The sequence below is a fragment of the Sitophilus oryzae genome, unplaced genomic scaffold (genome assembly GCF_002938485.1).
Source record: "Sitophilus oryzae breed Bouriz unplaced genomic scaffold, Soryzae_2.0 scaffold_1112_pilon_pilon, whole genome shotgun sequence".
In the NCBI taxonomy this organism is placed as follows: Eukaryota; Metazoa; Arthropoda; class Insecta; order Coleoptera; family Curculionidae; genus Sitophilus; species Sitophilus oryzae.
Window position 1 is genome coordinate 65,941 of NW_022145741.1, and position 21,473 is coordinate 87,413.

The following is a 21,473-nucleotide window of genomic DNA, read 5'->3' on the forward strand; positions in this document are numbered from 1 at the left end:
GGGGCGCCACCTACATATTTTTTTAAGTTATTTGAAGAGTAATACTTTTTGTCTGTATCTATATAAAACTACTGAGAAAATTTACATTTCCAACGTTTTTTTTTACTTAATAAGGTCTCTTGTTGACACTCGCCACAAGTATAGTTCTCAAGATATTTGGAAACGAATTAATCTTAATACATTGTTCATAAATTATTTGGAAAAAAAGCTGAAATAAAAATGAAATTTCTACACTCTGCATCTCTGAAACGAAGCATTTTAGGACATAAATTTATACTATTTTTTTTTACTGATTTTATTTGCAGATTATGCTGCCAAAGTTTCCTGAATACAATTCCGACCACTCTGTATATCACAAGATATCCCCCCATTACGTACTAGTTTTTTCTTAATAATTTTCTATACATTTTCCAACGCCAAGATGTACCAAGCGCATACAAATACATCAAGCTTCAAACAAGCTTGCACGCTGACAGTAATACCTACAGTAATATTGTATTATATTAATGTAATATTTTTTTGAACCAATGTTCAATATTACTGTAGTAATACTGTTTATACTCATGCCTTTTATATTTGTTTGAATTTGGTGCATATCCATTGAATAAAGTATAGTCACCATTACCATTATTATATACTTACTCTATAATAAAGACAGTAACGAGTTAAATAAATGTAGTTTTCATTTTATTCACTTCCTAAAGCTTGCTTTAATGGAACAGATTCCTGTTTTTTTCTAATTTACATAATAAGACATCACTTTTACCGGAAAAAAAAAATTAAACAATTATAAAGTTTTTTCTCTTCTGTTCTATTATATCTATAGAATAAGATCCTGTTTTGATTAATATTAGAGTTGTAAATGTTTGACTAAAATTAATATTTTATTAAATTAATAATTTATCATCAATTTCAAAAATTAAATACTTGATTATTAAAATTTCTTCTATAACACGTATTTTATTATTTTTATCGTTTTAGACTCTAAGACGTATTTTTTTTCTAAGTCCTAAACTTTGCTTTATATTAAACTATTTTCTTTATCCTAAATCTTAATAATATAAAAAAAGTTTAAATACGATATATTTTTAATTGAATTATAGCTTCATTAAAATTAAAAAAAATACCCGCCTATGATACGGAGAGTGCAGGTGCACTGAAGAAACAAAAGACAGTGTTGCGTTGGGCGGCAGAGCCGTCAGGAAACGACCGTTACGACGGAGACAGCCTATCTATCGCTCGTGTCGCACTCGTTAGAGCCAAAAACAATAACAAGACGTTGTCTGTCCGCATCTTCCAGCTATTTATGAATGAGATGCTCAGTCTATATTTTATTCTAAGTCTATGGGTTCTCTCATAGCTATATATAAAAATCCAATGACGGATCCGTTGAATCTGGAGATAGTTGGCGCTGCGATCGGCGCTAAGCGATTCAAAAAGCGCGCCTTTATTTGAATTTAAATATTTTTATATATATATTATAATTACCAAATAAAAGACTAATATAAGAATTAAATTATTTATTAAGAGATAAAAAATAATATTTTCAAATATGTTACAATAAAATGATAATTTTAAATAAAATTATAATAATAAATAAATGGTATTAAGAAATAAAACAAACATTTGAGATAATAAATGTTGAAAAACAGTAAAAATGGAATATCCGCCTTTTTTCATATGAAAAACCATGACATCAGGGAAAAAGCTTTACGTGCCATGCTTAACGCACGTTAGGGTCCACGTGGAAACACAAACATTCAGCACGGCGAAACAACGTGGCCGCATCCAAACCTCCTTCCAAAGAAAACTTTTCAATACATTGACAAATTTTTATCCTGTGTCCATCCTTGAAAAAAAAAGTATTATTAGATGTGAATGAATTAGGGTTTCCATACCATAAAATAATTAACTAGAAAGAAGTGTCAACTCTGTGTTAAATCGTGGAAACACGATACGCCACCGAAAGCCTTCGTTGTCGTCTGGAGAACTAATTTTCCAATTGACAGGTTGACATGATAAGGACATGATGGCTTAATTTTCATTTCCGTTTCCGGTTATTCAATGGCGGGTCCTCTTCTCAGTTCAAATGTATTTTGTTATTTTTTACTTTTCATAAATAAAACCAAAAAATTATTTATTCACATATATTTATTTGAAATATGGAACAAACGACTAAACAAATATAAAAATATGAGAGGATTGTATTGTTTCAATACCAATTAGTTAATTATATGTACTTTTAACGTAAATTAGTTAAGGTATAAGCATGACTTACAGTAATTTGTAAAATAAACACACGTATTCGCAGACTTCAAGGACAGAAAACGGACAGAGGAACATGAAAACGGAGCCTTTATACAAAAACCTGAAAACAGAAAAACAATTTTTTATACTAAAATTAACAATGTAAAAATATCAATAGGTATAAAATATAAATATATACTGTTTAAAAGCGTCCATTATTCCCAAAAAGAGACCTGGCTTATAAATCAAAAGAAGCAAAAGAGAGACTTTTTAGTCGGATAACATAATCAGATATCAGTCCGATTTTTATTGCATTATTGACAATAAATCGCACATACTGGAGATAACTAATGTTGGCTATAGTTAACAATGATCTTACCTTGCTGTAAATTGCTTCCATTTTCAGAAAAAATCGCCGATCAAAGATATTATAATACCCTTTTCTTGCATCTAAAAAATGTAAAAAGCAGTGTTTATTTACTACCTATTTTTCATATACATGGACATACCTACTACCGCAGAAACGTCGTTTTCTCCAGATTTCTTCATGTAATATATATTTTATATACTTTTATTACCATTATATTTATAAATTTCAGCCGAAATATTAAAATTGAACTTCCAAAACGAAACTAAACGGAATGAATTAAAATGGCGTCGAATATTTTCGAATTTGTTCTAGAACAAATCTGAAGTTGTCTCTGAAACTGAAATCTGTCAATTCTAAACTGTGAAGTTAGACAATAGTTAGACAAAAACAATGCTGTCCTTGTCTAGGCGGCCATACTTGTCGTGAGGAGAATGACAGGAATGACACTAATGACTGTTTCCAATTTTCCTATTTCACTGTCACCCCCCTGTTCCATACATCCGGATTTGGCATGTTTTAGTTTTTATGGTGTCTGGGGTATTATGCGATTAAACTGTTTCACAAAATTATTTAGTTTTTATGATCAGATTTACCGTACTTTCTTTCAATTTCCGATTGGATTACCCTTAAAATCGATCGGACACCTTAAAAATTAAAAAGAACATTCTTTCTAAGGTTTCCATGTTTAGGTTTTTAAGGTGTTTATTAGGTGCATACCTAATTATAGTAAAATAAAATATATTCCTTAAAGTCTTAAAAAAATTGAAAATTAAAAGGGTTACAAAATATGTATTTCTTCTTTATGTATGTATATGCTAGAAGAGCTAGAAGAATGTCAGACTGTACTAATAAAAATTACACATAATTAATTGCAGTATGCCATATATGAATTCTCGTATAAGACCATATGAGGAATACATTTTTTTATTTGAAAGTGGAAGACAAAGACATATTATGAAATAAAATATCTTCTTTAATTAATATTATATTTAATGTTGAAATTTTGTACAAAAAATCAACATTAAATAAAGACAATGAAACTTGAAACTAATAGATGTTTTATTTCAGCATATTAATTTGTTGTTTATTGAAATTACTGGGATATATTACCCCATGTCATTTTCCTTAGGAGTGCATATTCCTTTTCAATACTATCCTACAATTGCTTCTTGGTCATGTTGCTCTAAAAACTGAAGAGTGTATATTTGTTTGATGACATATGTTTATGTTAACCCTGATGGTGCTGCAATTTGTTTTAGAACATAGTTCACCTAGAAAATATAATACTGGTTATGTCATTTTTTTATGTAATTGTGATATGTTTTGATCTGTAATGTGTTCTGTAATGTGAGCTGTTTTCATGACAAATTAAAAATTTATTCCTGTTGGTTTAATATATAAACAAACATAAACATTGAAAATTTGAAATTTTTAGTTTGATAGTTGTTAATGTTGACTAAATATCATATTAAAAGAAAATAACCATCTATTAAGAATACCGATATTTTATATGCTACACCAAGGATATTTTTATACTTAAATACTTCTATTAGTACTTCTTGAAAAAATATTATAATCTACGTCCTACATCCAATCTAAGTCCAATGAAAAATATCGAATTTTGGATTGTAGCATTATTTCAGAGAATCATAGTGCGTTGGAACAGATGGTTGTATGAACATCAGCATTTTCTACAATACTAAATATAATAGATTTATTTGGTATTTTAGTATTTGAGATTAATTCTATAAAATTTATTGTTCGTTCTTATAAATGTTGGTTTAATTAATTCACGGTTATTCAGCTCATTAGACACGGAGTAATGTACTGTAGCCAAACGATTAGATTTTTACAAATTGTAAGTTTTGGATTTGTTGTAGGACTATTTATAATTATTTGCAACAAGTACTACAGTGTCCCAAATAAATAAAAATATCAAACACTAGTTAAGTAGATGTAAAAGAGGACTAATTAATATGATCTCAGTATTCGAACTACATACATTAATTGACTATTTGCGTTGATTAATAATTGCTCCAGTACTAAAAAAAACTGAATTTTGTATGTGTATTAGACAATGTGGTAAAAGTAACACCTAAATTTTATGTCATTTTTTGATAAATGCTTATTTATAATAACAGAGACGTTCATATTCATAACTTTTTAATATATTGATTTCTGATTCAAATCTACATTTATTTATAATAATTTATTAACTAACACAATTAAATGTGATTAATTAATATTTGGGCGGAAATAATGGTGGTATATTTAATTAATGGTACACTCTTTTGCAAAGATTTAAATAGTTATCTCTTTGTAAACAAATGGGCTAGCAATATTATCGTTTTTAGCATCGGTACAGTCTAAAATGTCAATATTATAAGAAAATGCATTTTCTATGAGAATTTGAAGATATAGGTAAAACGTTATATAATACAATTAAATTGTGCATCTGATTCACGTAAAATATACAGGGTGTTCCATTTAAATTAAACAAGTTATTGCCGTTTAAAGCTAGTAATTATTTAAAATAAATTTTAATATAAAATAAAATTTTTAGACACTCTGTATAAGATAGTATTATTTTTATTATTGCAACACAAAATTTAGAAAACAGAAAAACTTCAGTACAATATTTGGTTTTAAAAACTTAAATACCCCTAGAGAAATAAAGCATTAAAATTGTTACTGCATTTTTAGGTGAGATAAACCTTAATCAAAGTTATCTTTATTTTAATTGGAGAAACTAAAAATTTCATAATATAGAGAGTGTTCCATTTAAAAAAATACAACATTGGTATTTTTTATTTATTCGGAACAATCTGTATCTTACAAAAGTACGTTTAAATTGTAGCTCTAATAGTCCTTAAACAAACCCAAATCTTTTATAATTTGGAAAAATTCAAAATCTTTGGCTACAATACTCCGTGTCGAATGAGGTGAATAACCCTGTATAGCAAGATTACACCTTCGATGGTATTAATCTGAAAGCGCTGTTAGTTCCTTACCTAATTTTTGAGTTAATATTATATTATCCTTTAAATTTATCCCACTATCTACTAGCACTTTTATTTTTCTGTTGGGTATAGACTCATAAGGTAAATAAGTATATAGATATTCTTGTGTGAATTTTCACTATCTTGAAATCACTAAAACAAAGGTAAATTAATAAATGAATTTTTTCCAATATGTGAAAACCAATATTGGAAGACAAAAAAAAATAGTTTACCAGATAGTCCGTTCTTTATGTTTTACCCTCTCTGATTGTATATTATCCTCTCTGATAGTCTTATCAGAAGTTGCAGTGAGGCTCCTTTACCCTATATTTCAGATTTTGTGACTGACATTTCCTACAAATATAGGGAATATAGGATGTAAATTATTTTATATTACGCTTTGGGATTACCTATGAATGTCGGCAGTTTTTCTACATGATACACAATGATGGTGCTTCAATTATGAAAGAACATGAAGATGATATACCACTTCTTAACCATAAGAAAAGCATGTTTTCCACAAGACAAGTGACGGATTCATCTGTCATACAGCTCTTCACCTCGTTTCCCTTTAGTAGTTTTGTTCTGTTTCTATAAAAATATCAGTTCATTCCACTTTAACTGTACCTACAAATTTTACATATTGCTTATCACCTCTATCTGCAACACGATCTTTTTATAAATACTTATAACTAAGAGATTATAAATACATGTGTAAAAGTTAATATAAACAATTACCTATTAAATTAAATATAAAATATAAAAAAATATATGTTCGAATATAACAAATTTATTTTCTAACTATTTTAAAATTGATTAGACCCGATTACTTAAAATTATTTACCAAAGTAGTAATAGGAAATATTTTATTTAAACTAGGATGTTATAAATAAAACAAAATAGTTTATATAAAGAAATAATAGAATATAAGCTTCTTTACTTACAACCATTTTTATGTTTTCTTTTTGAAAGTGAATTTTCTACACTGGTTAGTTCTTTTATAACTTGAATCACTTTTATTTTATTTTAACAGTGAATATTATTATTTTCAGGCCTATCTTCTATACACTTTCATGGTCATATATTTCTCTTGTCTAGCGAAACCTGATTATGCTGCAATGTTCAATTTTGTTATTAGTCCCATTAGAAAATAAAATACTGTATTTTTTCTCTACAAAATTACATAACATGATTTATTGTGCTGATGGAGCTGCAAAATATCAATAAATATTTTGAAATTAAAGTACCTTTGTATAAATCAAATGTGAGGACAGTTTTATACATACGTTGAATTAAAAAGAAAATGTGAATTTACAATTTTGTGATTTTTAAATGTATAGAAAAGTTAATCTTTAAAAATGGCCATATTTTAAAAAACATTGGTATTATTTGACATATAAAATATTATTTTAAAATTTAGTGTAATATTCCCTGCATATTTTATAAAAACATGGAAGTGAAACTATATAACACTTGAAAAAGAAGAAGATATGAAGAAAGATATGAAGCTAATTTACAACCCTGTATTTTAAATAACTTGAAAAAATATATACTAGAGCCTAGGGCTTAACTGCTCACCTGAATTAGTTAAATCCTGGGTAACGTTATCACAGAGTCATTCATAGAGCAGGAATAGTTATGTTTCAGTTTTATATCAACCAAATTTTACTATCATCACAAAACAACATAATTACAAAAGGCATTGTGTTATATTTTCAAAGATTCTTGTCATATTTTTGGTCTACAAATACAAAACATTATTAATTTTCTTACTCCTCAATTATTAAAATATAGCTGATCCTCAAAGAAAGTTAATATCTGACTCGAAAGTTTATAAACAGCAAATGTCCATCTACAAATAAAATTCACAAATGTGTTTTTAATATAGCATTTTTAAACAAGCTAAGCTGGCTAGCCTCAGGCAAAGAATATTGTATTTTCGTAGTAGAATTATCTTTGACTTTTTTGTCATGGCTTCTCCCATCACCGGGAGAAGAAAATTTTATCAGTTTTATTGCAATACTAAACATATGTTTATATGTACTTACTTTTCAGTATTTTTGGAAAATTATGCATTTTGGCTAAATTCTGGACTCATCTTTGTTATTTCCTCCATAGATCTATCAATACAACATTTTTCTTGAGCGAAATATAGGCCTTGTTCCCATGTTGGTCTTCAAATAAAAATTAACTAATTGCGTTGAAATTCACTAATTATTGTGGTTAATAGATACCTCTGGGTAATTCGCGCAATATATAGGATATTAGTGATCACTTAAACACACATAATATTGCTAATACAACTCAAATAATTTGAAGATTCGTAAGCGAAAAATCAAATCGACAAATCGATATTTGATATGAGAATATGAGAGAATGGCTGCCGCGGCGTCTCAGTATGCGCGGACCATCGGGAGAGCGGGGACTAAAACGGATGCGGGAAATAAAAGCAGTAAAATATGTACCGGGTCATTTAAATTTGCGAAACAGCGCCCTCTGCCACAGATGCTAATTTTCCAAAGTTTGATCTGGCCAGAGATCCGGCGGGCCTAATTCCCATATGCGCTTGATCGTCTCGTAGTTGTCTCTGCCAAAATTTTTACGTGCCTTCCAATCTAAACTTGTTTCATTTATCTATGGTTGCACCCCGGGTTTTGAATAAAAACATCTTGCCCTTGGTTAATTATTCTATTTATTCTATGGTTTTAGCCCTCTACTGGAGAAATTTTGCATATATTATTTGGACTGGACCAATCAAATTTCCTTTTCCATGTCAGTTGTCATCCCTGACATTTACATTTAGTAACGAACTTTTTATTTTCGATCAATTTGAAGAAATACCATACCTACCATATACCTACCCGTTTAAAAAATACCACAGAAATATGGCACAAAACGTAAATCCTTTTTTGGAACAACAATCGTCTGGAACAGTTAAAGAAAATGACACTTCAAAAAGGACACAAGGCGACAGCCATGCAGTTACTAGAAGGTATTATTTTTTTATAATCTTGTTACTTTTGAACTGATTATTTGTTTATAGATTACATAAAGAATTAATGACCCTCATGATGTCTACAGACAAAAGTATATCTGCCTTTCCAGAAGGTGAAAATCTTTTTCGTTGGATAGGCACTATATCAGGTCCGAAGGATTCAGTGTATGAGTCCTTAAAATTTAAGCTTAATTTTCTGTTTCCCAATTCTTATCCCTACTCTGCCCCTTTAGTTAAATTTATAACACCATGCTTCCATCCAAATGTAGACACCAATGGAAATATATGTTTAGACATACTTAAGGACAAATGGTCAGCTTTGTACGATGTTAGAACTATTTTGTTATCAATACAGGCTCTTCTAGGTAAGAACATTTTAGATTTGCATAATTTTAATTTACAAGATATGCATCTTGAGTGCAATTACATTACTTTTGTAGAATTGCCCAATGTTTCAGTAAGTACAGTTTTTCCCTGAAGTTAGTGTAATCTGTTATATACCATGTATAGCTTTATTTTTATTGTAGGGGAGCCAAATATTGCTAGTCCACTAAATGCATTAGCTGCAGAAACATGGGAAAAGAAGGAAGACTACAAGAAACATGTTATGGAAATGTACAAAGAAGGTTGATAAATTTTACAATATTCACATATTTTCTAATAAAGTAATTTAATTTTTAATGTGGTTCATTGTGATGTTTGGATTTAAACAGAATTTTAGTTTAGAAGAGCTTAAAATAATGACTGACTTGATATTATTTTTTTTACCTAAATTATATTTTATTGATTAGCTAATTTCTGATATTTGAAAATTGATTTTTGTTTACAATTTCCTTTATTTTACACTTTTTTTAATATCTCTGAAGGAAATAAAAGTTTTGAAATTGATTCTGGTTTTTTATTTATATTTATGTACATCTGTATACGTCTACCCAAGGTAGATCAAATATTATCTATAAAAAATTGTATAGGGGAAAATGTTTATAAGTGATAATGATTTATCTCGTATATATACTTAATCTAAAACAAGTCAATAGTTGTATGGTAGTTTTTCTCTTCTATAAGTTTTTTTTTCAGAATTATACTTAAAATAACAAAATATATACAGGAATGTTAAATAAATAGAACAAATCACAGTTAACAATATACAAAACTAAGACTTAACAATAATTAATATAAAAAATAGTACTATTGTCACGGAAGCTAATATTATTATAGCACACATTTTTCTGTTTTTTCTTTGGTAGGCATCTGCTTTTTGTAACTGCTTAAACCCTTCATACACTTGTACTGATGTTTGTTCAATATTATAATCTATTCTATCTAAGACAGTACCCTGTTCTGCGACCATATGAGACAAGTCTTTAAATATTTCATTTAAATCCACAATAGATTTAACAATTGCATTAACCTCTTTCTCTCTCTCCTGGGCATACCTTGTGTTTTCTTCCTCAAGCATCAACAATTGCTGTTGAGACATTCTTTGGGAATTAACAAAATAGTTGTCTATCTCCTCAGATTCATTATTTAATAAATCTATTTCTACTGTCTGATCAAAATATACTTTTGACCTATCTTCTCTAGATTGTATTTGTTTTAAATAACTGTTTTGAGTTGATCTAATACAATTAGAATATTTCTTTAATTTGTCTTGAACATTAAAAAAATATATATTACCTGAAACTGAACGAAAGGTCTTGTAAAACATTGGCTAACGACCTATAAACATTAATCGTAAGTCTCTGTTCCTTTAGTCCATTTTCTGTTGAATGGCTTTTTATTATTTGTAATAGTCTATGTATCTCATTGAACATCCTAGAGATTTCTTGAGTACAATTTTCAATAGCAATTTCATCTTCAGGCGTATCATCAAATGTTGACCGGTGTAAATGTCTAGAAAGCTAAAACGTATTAAACAGACTCTACTTTTAGGGGATTTACCGGGAATGCAGAGATCTAAGATCATTAATTTTTGTCCTAAGTCTAGGTAAAATCATTTGAGCCTTTTCCAGGTAATCTATCCAAGGTGGAGGCATTCTGTTATCATTTCTATCTGCATATCCTTCTTCCATGTCGTTCAAAGACACTAAATGCATTCTTTCCGACGAATCCTGCATAGAAATATAAATATACAAACTGGGGAGATTAATATAAAATAGAATATAGAACCTTACTTGTTCAGGATATATTTGCCTGCTTCGAATGGCATTGTTTCTCATTAAGAGAAACACATCTGTTAAGCTCCTTGAGGCCATAATGATATCGATTTAATTTGTTTTTGAACTACATAGAATTAAATTCACAAATTCTTTAAAAATGTTATCAAATATCACTAATATCAGAGATGACATATTGTGTTTTGGTATTTGTTGGTATGTTGGTATCTTATTCAAAGGTTGGTAGGGGTCGTATGGGTAAAGAATACAAGGACACGTAACGCCCATATACGGGCTGCAGCAGAATTTAAGCCTCGTTCTCAGAACAGCGAGTGTCGCCAGCGACACGTCAAGAGAACCAATCAGATTTGTACAAAATTCAAACAGCTGTCAATTTTAAATTTAGTACAGCTCCTATTGGTTGATTGAAATGTCAATCTGTGTCGCCCGCGACACGACAAAAGAACCAATAAGATTTGTACAAAATTCAAACAGCTGTCAATTTTAAATTTAGTACAGCTCCCATTGGTTGTTTGAAATGTCAAACTGTGTCGCCCGCGACACGACGTTGTTCTGAGAACGGGGCTTTAAGCCCCGTTCTCAGAACTGCGTCGTGTCGACAGCGACACTGATTGACACTTCGAACGACCAATGGGAGCTGTACTAAATTTAAAATTGACAGCTGTTTGAATTTTGTACAAATCTGATTGGTTCTTTTGTCGTGTCGCTGGCGACAGTCGCAGTTCTGAGAACGGGGCTTTAGTGATGTTAGACGCCATTTTTTTGGAAGTAAAGAATGTCAGCTGGTCATTAGCGACAATTTTAGCGATTTTTAATTGTTATGTGTATCGTAGTGAACTTTGTATAAACTATATTACAATGGTGATTGTTCAACTTTAATCTAAAAGCCGCAGTGATAAAAAGGAGCCAGAACTTAAACGTTAAAAAAATAAAGTAAACAATAAAATACATAACGTTCAGTGGCGTTCTTAACGTACAGTGGCGTAGCTACCGGGTGGGCTCGGGGGGGGCCCCACGGCGCCAAAGAAGAATAGGCGCCGTTTTGTTTCTGTTTCTTTTCTTCGACATTATGCTTTTGCTAATTGTTATCGACGCCTATGATCTTTATGATAGGCGGTCATTTTCACGCCGTGCCTCCACCCCGCGACGGCTGATGTTTGGGAGTAGCGGAGTAGTAGGATGGTAGTAGGCTTTGGAAACAGTTCAGTGTGTTTGTTCACAGAGAGTGTTGATTTTCGGCCGAGAGAAGACGTTGTTTGTCAAGATAGTTAGAATTATATTTTAAATATCAATTTCAGTTAAATATATTAATCTCCCGATTACATAATTAACTTTAAAAAAAATAAGTTTGGTTTGTACAATCCTCAGATAATACAATCCTTAGATAATCAAGAATTACTAAAAAACCTTTGTATTAAAATGATTACCCTACTATATAGTTTATCTTGAATAAATAAATTATACCCCTGCGCCAGCGGTGCATGTATTATAAATCAAAGTAGATATTTTTGCAAACTGGACCGAAGAAAAAATTGGATAACTTTAAATTTTTAATTTTATTAGTTTTATTTTCCAAGATACTTAATTGCTTAAACCATATATCTAAAGTACTTCAAAGCAAAATAACGAATATTGCCGAGGCATCTACTTTATAGTCATGCTTATCTACAGTTTTGCCAGCTTCGTAACAGTTATGATTTATGATGAAATTAAATCAGAGGCTTTAGAGCTGTCAAAAACTTGGGGAGTCCAAACAACTTTCGTAGAAAAAAGAATTAAAGTTACAAAAAAAATATTTCGATGAAATAACAAAATTATCAGAAGAAGAAAAATTTAAAAAAAAATACGTTTAACAGTATTTTAGTCTCTTTAGCCTCTTAGCCTCTTTCCAATTAAAAAATAGACTGCTAAATTTTCAAAATATCGTGTCTAATTTTTTTTAACCTTCCCATTTAGTATCCCTAAGTCACGGTGAACTTCACAAGCAAGCTAAGATACTGCAAGAAAAATACGCTGACGATTTAACAGCAAAATTTGCAGGGGAAATACTAAATTTCCACTCTGAATTTAGAGCGATTTTAAAGAACATAAGTACTATTACAGAAGTGATTGATTTATTTCTTTTGTAAACATCAAACCACTGTATCAAATTTTCCCGATGTGTGCACTGTTCTCTTATTATTTTTAACACTTCCTGTGACATCAGCATCTGCTGAGAGAACATTGTCAAAGCTCAAGCTTATAAAAAACTATTTAACCATGAGTCAGACAAGGTTAAATAGTCTAGCAATATTAAGTATAGAAAACGAATTTTCCCAAAAAAATAATTTTGACCATATAATCGATCAGTTTGCTTCCATTAAAAATAGGAGAAAAAATTTCTAATGTTTTATGAATTTTATAGAATTTCAGTTTACGTTTATAGCATTAAATTTAATTTTGTTACCCAGTTATATATTTTATTTTGCTATAAAAAAAAAATAAAAGTGTACGTTAAGTATTCGTATAAGTAAGTATTTTGTTATATTTTTCTATTAGTTTAGATACCAGAAAAATATGTCAATATGGGTGTATTTTAGGCGCCAGCCGATAGTTTTGCCCCCCGGCGCCGCTATTTCTAGCTACGCCGCTGTTAACATACCTTACTAGGCAATTATTAGGGGTAATGGCACGGCATATAAATCACACGGCAGGGTAACTCTGCCCAGATCCCATTGTTTAAAATTTCTATAAAATTTGACCTTCAAATCACCATTATGGGTGCCGAGTCAGGGCCGGATTAAAACGTATTAAAAAATTTCCCAGAAAATAAACTATTGATTAAACAGGGTCGTATTAAAAAATACTGTAATTGACTGAAACTGAATTTTATTTACTCAATACTTTTATCTAAACAAATGAATCGTTAACCGCACATACTCCTCGAAAAGTAAAAATGAAAAAATCAATTAAACATTTAACTGTAGAGAACAGACAATTAAAATTTAAAAAACATGCCAGGAGTTACAAACAAGAATTAAAGAAATACCCAATAAAATATCTATTGAACAATCTAAAGAGGCTACGTACAAATTATGTCCATCAATGGACATAGCAAATTTTGTTAATATTCAAATTGCACAAATTAACAAATCAGCTAAAGGAAGAAAAGTAACTGATGAATTTAAATATAAATGTTTGGCTATAGACTTTTCCGGGCCTAAAATATACAAGACGCTCTTGAAATCTATTTTGCCTTCCACGTCCAGAGACCCAGAGACACTAAGGTAATGAATATATGACATTGATATCAAACCTGGCTTAGAAAATCTTAGTGTATTTGAGACTCTGAAAAAGAAAAGTTGAAAGTTTCGATGAACCGGATGAACTTAATCGATATTGTGTTCTATGTATTGATGATATAATATGAATATCAAGTGCAATTTATTTTATAACAGTGTTCGTGATAATATTGTAGGTTTTGAGGATCAGAAAGGGAACAGAGAGTTTAAACCCAAGAACGGTAAACTAATAGCGTGCTAATAGGATTGCTCATCCTTATGGAGGCTAGAAGCCTTCTAGCCTCCATACTCATCCTCATAAAGCCTCGTTCTCAGAACGTCGTCGTGTCGCGGGCGACACAGTTTGACATTTCAAACAACCAATGGGAGCTATACTAAATTTAAAATTGACAGCTCTTTGAATTTTGTACAAATCTGATTGGTTCTTTTGTCGTGTCGCTGGCGACAGTCGCAGTTCTGAGAACGGGGCTTGAGACGTACGTTCGCCTCTTCCCGCGCTTCAGCTGACAGTTGTGACGTCATTGTAGCCCTTGTCAAAGCCTTCGTGGCCTTGTCATGATAGTGTGTATTATTAGTTGCCTATGGTAAACTTATAAAAATAACAGCTGAGAAATTTTGAGTTAATTATTTTGTCAATTTTAAATGTGAAAAAGGTGTCTTTAAAGTTTTTAGAGCTATAGAGTGTATAAATACGTTCATTTTGTGTTGTGGATTGTGACAAAGTGTATACTAAGTGTCCACGATTTTGTTTATTAATTATTTTAAAGCAAAATATGGAAGTACTCTAAAAAGAATGCTTGCAAAAGGTGTTGCTGGGACCTGCTGTTCTTAAAAATGCATTATCCGAGTATTTAATACGATTTATACAGTTAATTTTCTTTACTGCATACATATAAGGTGTTTAAATAAATAAACTAAATAATGAACGTTTTGCATTCGGTAATCAATAATGCACGTGTGTGTATTATTGGTTGCCGGATAAGGACTAATACCCATGACAAGGGCTACAATGACGTCACAAAGCGAGTAGTTTTCGCATGCACCTGGCGGACACTTTTGGCTGAATGAGCAGTCCTATTAGGTTAACTGTTCTTGGTATGGATGCACTCTTATGACCTCTACACTCCATACTTATGACATGCTTATGACCGTGCTTATGATTTAAACCAAATTTAAACTGTTGAAAGCGGGAAAATAAAAGGAACAATTTTTTTTAAATATTTTATTACCATCTTCGTATACAACTTTTTAAGATATTCGAATATACAGTAACGTCAGGATTGTGTTTTTTTTTATTAATGTTAATATAACAGCGATAAACCAAGCACAGTTCTGTGAGCTCAAACTCATTATAAAGATTTCTTAAATTTTGTTCAGTAATTCTAGAACACTCTTTCATGATTACTCTTAAAGAAAAGGGCAGCTTATTTAAAATATCATGCATTTCAGACCTGGAAAGGTATGCATATGTAGGACTGGTAGATATATTTAACCAGTAACGTTCAAAAGGATTAAAATGTTCAGGATACAACCCTGAAGTTTCAAAATTTGGAAAATTGAACTCAATGTCTTCTGAGATTATTTCTAGAGTACCTTTATTATGTTTGAATACTTTTTTATTACTCTTTTGGTAGTTATCTAATAAAATATCAACTTTGGTGGCACACATGGATTCTTTTTTAAAAGACTTTAAGTATTCTGAGACATCTTGTTCTTCAGAAATACTATCACATAATCGGACAGTAATATTTTTTTTCCTTCTACTCCAAAAAGTCCTTGTTTTTTCTTGAAAACATAGAGGATCTTCAGTGATTATTTTATCATTACCTCCACAATTTTTAACTAGTTTTGTATTTAAAGCTCTAAGATATTTATTAGGTTTTAATAAAAATGATAAAGAATCATTAAAAAAAGAGGTGTTTAGTATATTCCTAAAAGGAATTTGTTCTTCTTTATATAGGTGTTGTGAATAATCTAAAAATGGAGTTAAACTTGCTTCAAATTTCCTATCATTTGAAACTGAACAACTATCAGCAAACATTGATAATATCTGCATGTAATCATTAGCTTCCTTTTGTAATTTAATTTTACTAGGTTTAAATTTTGATTGGATATTTTGATTAAGAAAGTATTTTATATAGTCCTCTCCAACAATGTTGTCATTATCCATCAAATTTGCTACCATATTATATTTTTTGATAACTACTTTCCTGTATCTCAAGTATTCAAGCCAGTCACCAAACACAAACATTTTTATGTTTAAATTTTGTGAATTTAAAAGATTTGCATAGGTAGAAAAACGTTTTTCTGTTACACCATCAAGTCCAAAAATAAGTTTAAGAACATATATAATACAGCACATTACTCTGCCTTCATAATTTGGTATTTCTGGAGAATTATTTTTAAAAATCATCTGAGGCTTGCTATATTTAATTATTTTTTCCACACAATGTGTGACTTCTTCAGGGAGATTCATCTCCTTACAAAACTGTTGACACAGTTTGATTAAATCTGGTTTTTTAATGTACTGCGCCACATCTAAAAACTGAGCTAATTTAGCTGATTTTTTCCTAAATGGGAGGTTTGCAAAGAAAATTTGTTGAGGCAGAGGCAGATTTAGAGTCTCATCTTTAGCTTCTTCATCAAAATAGTGTCTGAAACTGCCATAAGATAAATGTCCTTCGCGTATAAATCTAAATAAATCACTTAACTGAGTGGAGTCTTGAATTATAAGTAATCCAATATACAGCAGGCAATAAAGGGTTTGAACAGTGAGAACTGATGGATTGTTGGTAAATTTGCCCTTAAAATCCTTTGTAAGAAATTTGTGACAAGTCATATCACCAGAAATATCAAATTTGTGCTTCTTCAAGTGTGCTTTGGACATAATATTTTTCAATTCTGCTTTACTATATCTAAAAAAATATTTTAAACTTTTTATTTTAAAAAGATTGTGATAAAGTTACTTGTTATATTCAATCTTTGCACTGTGCTCAGATTTTTCAGAGTCACTTTTTAAACTTGATAATGTCTCGCCAAGCAATGATGTACTCTGCAATATCACAAATAATAATTAATAAAAGTTATTTATAATAAGTTCTACAATCTTTTTACCTGACTCAAAGATTGTGACAAAGTTAGTTCTTCATACTGACTTTGTACAAATTCTCTTTTTTTCTTGGATCTCTGTCTAGTAATACTTAGAGTCGTTGAAATTGATGAAGCTGTACTTCTCCGTCTTCTTCGTTTCTTTACATTGTATAAAATAGCAATATCTTTCTTTGAACCTATATATTATGTATTATTTAGATTATGTAAAAATTATAAAAATATTTCAAATATACCTATTATAGAAAGTTTGGGTGTCCTATTACTTTTGATATCAAACACCTCACTTTTGTGAAGGTACTTCATCCACAAACACTTCATGACAACTTTTAATTCTGGTTTAGCACCTAACTCTATTAATTCACTTGTTAATCCTTTTAATATAACATTGTAGCACTCCCAACACGATGGTTTTTGCAGTTCACAGTTCTCAGCACAGCTTTTTAAGTTTTTAATGCCACTTTTTCACAATTATCACCGGTTGGAGTAAATAAAACTTGAATTAAACTCACAAAATAGCAATAATTACTTTGAGAATGGACGCTATAAACACTTTTCGGAATTTCTTTAATGAGAGCGGTTTATATTTTGAAAGATTATTATGATTTTTGAAGATTCTGACTTTGACAAGAGAAAATTATTTCTGTTTTTGTTTGCCGTTGTTCTTAGCGACCGCTATAGCAGCGCGAGATCGCGTATAACGGTCGCGACCCAAAATAATTTCGCGACCTAAAATTTTTACAGGCTTTCCAATCTAAACTTGTTGCATTTATCTATGCCTAAAAAGTCAGTAGTTTGAGTAGTTCAATGGGTAGTTCACTTGTAGCTCTGTTTGCAGTTTGGGTTTGTAGCACGTTTGTAGCTCATGAGTTAGTACCACAGAACAGATACAAATGTGTTAATACCATTAGTACCAGAGATATGGAGACTACTTTAGAGACTTTGCATTAGTGGTCGAGAACTATCGATAGCCTATCGATGTTTATCGATAGTTACTATCGAAAACTATCGATATTATATTTCTAACCATCGATAGTTTTCGATAATTATGTCTTGGTAAAGGTGTGGATCCGGTGGCTGACCTTGACGCCCATATTTGCTGCATTTGATCGTCGATACTACGCAAGCGCACATCGTCGATGTTGCCAAATTGCAGTTTATTTTCGAATTATTTGCAGTTGAAAATTTTTTTTTCAGTGTTAATACCTAATACAAATTCTATAATTAATTTTATAATTTCAGATTTATCTTGATATTCAAAATTAAGGTAAGAAGGATAATAAAGATTGTGAAATGAAAGTATTATGAATTAATAAAATTGTAATAATGATAACATTTATTTATATATTTACATTAGAATTAAAAATTATCATTTACGGATTTTTTCTTAATGGTTTTATTAAGCTTAACTTATTAAGAATTATTTATTTCTTTCGAAGTTATTTAATTTTCTAGTTATTTACAAGGTACAATAGTTTTGAGTTATATGTATTGATGTATTGAAGTACTACCATGACGAGTCTTTATAGAACAATACACGCCAATGGGAGATAGACGTAACATTTTAATCATCGCGACATTATGGAGAACCAGCTTGGTCAATATCGCTACCGTAATTCGTTTATTAATTACGCACGAATATATTTTGTGCCGAATTGCGTGCGGCTCCGACTATAAGGCCTAGGCTTTTGGAATTTTTTGGTCTGGCGCTCTTGTGATGCTTATTGTGCTGACAAACTTTTTGTTCGTTGGCGTTGGATTTTTGTCCTGTTTCTATTTCTGTCGTACTGTTTTCCCGATTAGCCGCCGCACAAAAATCCGCATTATTAAAACCTCGACGGTTGACAGTTGGCTTTGGCCGTTTTGGGCAGATCTAACCTTACATTTTTGTTTACTGTTTACTTAAGAGTAGCAGACAAAAGGTTACTAGGAGGTCGCCGAGTAAGACATTATGTTTAACTACAGGGAAAAAAAGATTCTTAAAAAAATAATAAAAAAAAAAAAAAAGTTTTTTCTTAAATAAATGTTTTTTACTAAATTTCAATGGGGCAAAGTGGAATTAGTGCCACTCCACTTTGCCCCACCAAAAATTTTAGCTTTTTTAACGGTGTTGTATTTTTGACTATAAATTCATATTTATTATATTTATAAAAAAAAAAAAAAAAAAATCATTTTAAAAAGTTTTTTTTTTTTTTTTTTTTTTTTTTTATTTTTTATTTGATTGTTTTTTAAGTTAATATAAGGCAAAAATGTATTTGCTTTTTTTTTTTTTTTTTTTTTTTTTTTTTTTTTAAAAATATTATTTCTTCAATTTTTAAATATTTCTTTCAAATTATGGATTTGGAAACAGTAATATGTCTTGATAATTACCTATTAGGGTTTATTGGGATAAGATGTTCTGAGGAAGAAGAATATTGTTTTTATAAAAAAGGCAAAATTCATAAGAGAGAGAAAGGATATGACAATGCAGAGTGCAGGCCAAGCAAGTGACCATAATTGGAAGTATTACGCATACTTCACAAACTAGATGTAAACAAGAAAAGCCAACAACACCGGTGATGCGCTCTATTATTGATCTTATTCTTTGGTCGAGTCAGCTGTAACGTCATTGCTACGTCACGGTTCTACGCAGACTGTTCTCACGAACGCCCAGAGGCATAACCTGGACGAGTGCCGAGATGAGCTTCGACGAGCGTGATACCGCATGGCCATATATAATTTTTTTTTTTTAAAAAGTTTTAAACATATACTTCACAGTCCGACGGCAAACCGGGGCGCCAAACCCACGGCCAAACTCGTGTTTATAATGCTTTGGTTTAATATACATTTTAAGATTGGGCGGCGGGCGCCAACGCCAAAACGCCAAATCCAACGTGTGAAGTTTAAAATAGCCTTTATTTTATTCCTTTCTTGGGCAAAAGTGATATATTGTTTTTGTATTTTTTTTTTATTTTTTTTTACAGTGTGGTTAATGTTAGGTATATTGTGTAGTTAGTTCTCTAGTACAATGGCTGTCACTTCCCCTCTCTAATTGACATCTGTGTTTCCGAAATTCTTTTACTTTTACACTGACTTCATGTCTTAATTGTCTTACGGTGCTTCTATTTCAGTATTTTCCCAGTATTTTTATTTGATGTTTATCCTGCAAATCGACAAATCATAATTCTAAATTACTGTTCTGATTTCCGTATCTATTTTGTTAATTTTAGGATAGTCCATGACATTCGAGAGAAAAGAAAAGTGCTCGTTTGTTTTATGTTTCAAGTGGTCTGCCGTTATCTTTAATTAGATGTTGCCAGATCATTTTGGCAATTTTCAGTACCCGCGTGTAATATTCGGACACAAAGTTTTTAAGTAAACATTTATATATTTCAATTATTCTTAAACACTAATTCAAAAAGGCATTGTTCTTCTAATTAGTCTTGGTGTTATTCATATCATTCTAAAGAAAGCTAATACGCCATGAAATTATCCTGTTGGGATGGGAATATGACAGAGTTTATACAGAATGTATCATGGTATAGTTATTTTCAGATGAAGAATTCCTAGGAATTACAAGATAAAGTGTAAGTTTATACACATATCTGTACCAGATGTTTTAGAGTTACATGGAAACTGATGTTCTAAAAACCACTCAAATTCGGGTCTTGTCGTCAATTTAAGCTTTTTTAGTTTTTTATCTAAAATACCGGTATAAAATGGCGGATTTTGTGTAATGGACATAATAAAAAGTATTTAAAAGAATTACAGTTTATTTTTCTTTTGTTTAAAAAAAAAAAAAAAAAAAAAAAAAAAAATTGTTTTTAACCAAAGTTTTTATTGTCCTCAAATAAATATATTTTTAATTTACGCTTTTATGAATTAGTTCATGATCGATGTGGGCCATTTTAAAAATGTGTCTCGGATGTTTTATTACGTAGGTGGTCAATACGGACTTAAACTCAATTCTTTTCTTAAGAAAGAATAACTGTGAAATCCATACCTATATGGGCATCTGTCGCCTTATTGTAGTAAAAACATGATGTGTCTATCGATTTTCCATAAAATACAAGCTCTTAGAGTAGGATAGTCCACTTAAAAAACGAACAGAGCTACCTACAAAAATGATTCAAAGTTCAAATTGAGAGCAAATAAAATGAACCCGACTATGGGGTGGGGAAGCATCAATATATCGGTGAACTCTATTTGTATTCAAAATCGCAGGAAATATGTCAAATAAATTTTGGTCCGGCAGAATTGACGATTTTTGTTGAACCACGCTGCTCAATTTAAGAGAAGCAGTTATTTGCTCAATTT

General features: G+C 30.5%; 3 protein-coding genes and 1 long non-coding RNA gene across 7 annotated transcripts; 1 reads left to right on the forward strand and 3 right to left on the reverse strand.

Annotated features, from left to right (window-relative positions):
• Window positions 1-1,836: 1,836 nt before the first annotated feature.
• Window positions 1,837-7,933, reverse strand: LOC115882345. Of its 3 annotated transcripts, none has more exons than XR_004050178.1 (9): window positions 7,851-7,933; window positions 7,665-7,790; window positions 7,195-7,357; window positions 6,561-6,729; window positions 6,027-6,243; window positions 5,850-5,970; window positions 5,629-5,769; window positions 3,728-3,888; window positions 1,837-1,849 (listed from the first exon to the last, which is right to left on the reverse strand). It is a non-coding gene; the product is annotated as an uncharacterized LOC115882345 (long non-coding RNA). The 3 variants fall into 3 exon arrangements; XR_004050182.1 differs by having other exon boundaries at window positions 6,561-6,787; XR_004050179.1 differs by having other exon boundaries at window positions 6,561-6,826.
• A 442-nt stretch (window positions 7,934-8,375) lies between these two features.
• Window positions 8,376-9,499, forward strand: LOC115882362 (ubiquitin-conjugating enzyme E2 C). The gene is made up of 3 exons (XM_030900410.1): window positions 8,376-8,608; window positions 8,660-8,976; window positions 9,139-9,499. The coding sequence occupies exons 1-3, from the start codon at window positions 8,502-8,504 to the stop codon at window positions 9,240-9,242; spliced, it is 528 nt and encodes a 175-aa protein (XP_030756270.1). The 5' UTR covers window positions 8,376-8,501; the 3' UTR covers window positions 9,243-9,499.
• LOC115882355 (syntaxin-16) lies at window positions 9,496-11,137 on the reverse strand. Of its 2 annotated transcripts, XM_030900394.1 has the most exons (4): window positions 10,786-11,124; window positions 10,553-10,722; window positions 10,289-10,504; window positions 9,496-10,230 (listed from the first exon to the last, which is right to left on the reverse strand). In XM_030900394.1, exons 1-4 carry the CDS (start codon window positions 10,864-10,866, stop codon window positions 9,765-9,767), a joined length of 933 nt encoding a protein of 310 aa, XP_030756254.1. In that variant the 5' UTR covers window positions 10,867-11,124; the 3' UTR covers window positions 9,496-9,764. The 2 variants fall into 2 exon arrangements, with proteins under 2 accessions (XP_030756254.1, XP_030756245.1); XM_030900385.1 differs by having other exon boundaries at window positions 10,553-11,137.
• Window positions 11,138-15,276: 4,139 nt separating this feature from the next.
• Window positions 15,277-17,603, reverse strand: LOC115882626 (TATA box-binding protein-associated factor RNA polymerase I subunit B; the record flags this gene model as incomplete). Its single annotated transcript, XM_030900822.1, has 4 exons — window positions 15,277-16,984; window positions 17,036-17,121; window positions 17,184-17,356; window positions 17,414-17,603. Coding segments are annotated over 4 exons (2,139 nt in total), but the record flags the coding sequence as incomplete, so codon positions are not given.
• Between the last annotated feature and the right edge of the window lie 3,870 nt (window positions 17,604-21,473).

Bases quoted from the DNA above. Each gene is read 5' to 3' on its own strand.
- LOC115882362 (XM_030900410.1), top strand. From the start codon at position 8,502: ATGGCACAAAACGTAAATCCTTTTTTGGAACAACAATCGTCTGGAACA. The intron at 8,609-8,659 runs GTATTATTTTTT...ATTTGTTTATAG, and splicing joins AGCCATGCAGTTACTAGAAG to ATTACATAAAGAATTAATGA. The intron at 8,977-9,138 runs GTAAGAACATTT...TTTTTATTGTAG, and splicing joins ATCAATACAGGCTCTTCTAG to GGGAGCCAAATATTGCTAGT.
- LOC115882355 (XM_030900385.1), bottom strand. From the start codon at position 10,866: ATGGCCTCAAGGAGCTTAACAGATGTGTTTCTCTTAATGAGAAACAAT. The intron at 10,505-10,552 runs GTAAATCCCCTA...TTAGCTTTCTAG, and splicing joins CTTAGATCTCTGCATTCCCG to ACATTTACACCGGTCAACAT. The intron at 10,231-10,288 runs GTAATATATATT...TAATTGTATTAG, and splicing joins GACCTTTCGTTCAGTTTCAG to ATCAACTCAAAACAGTTATT.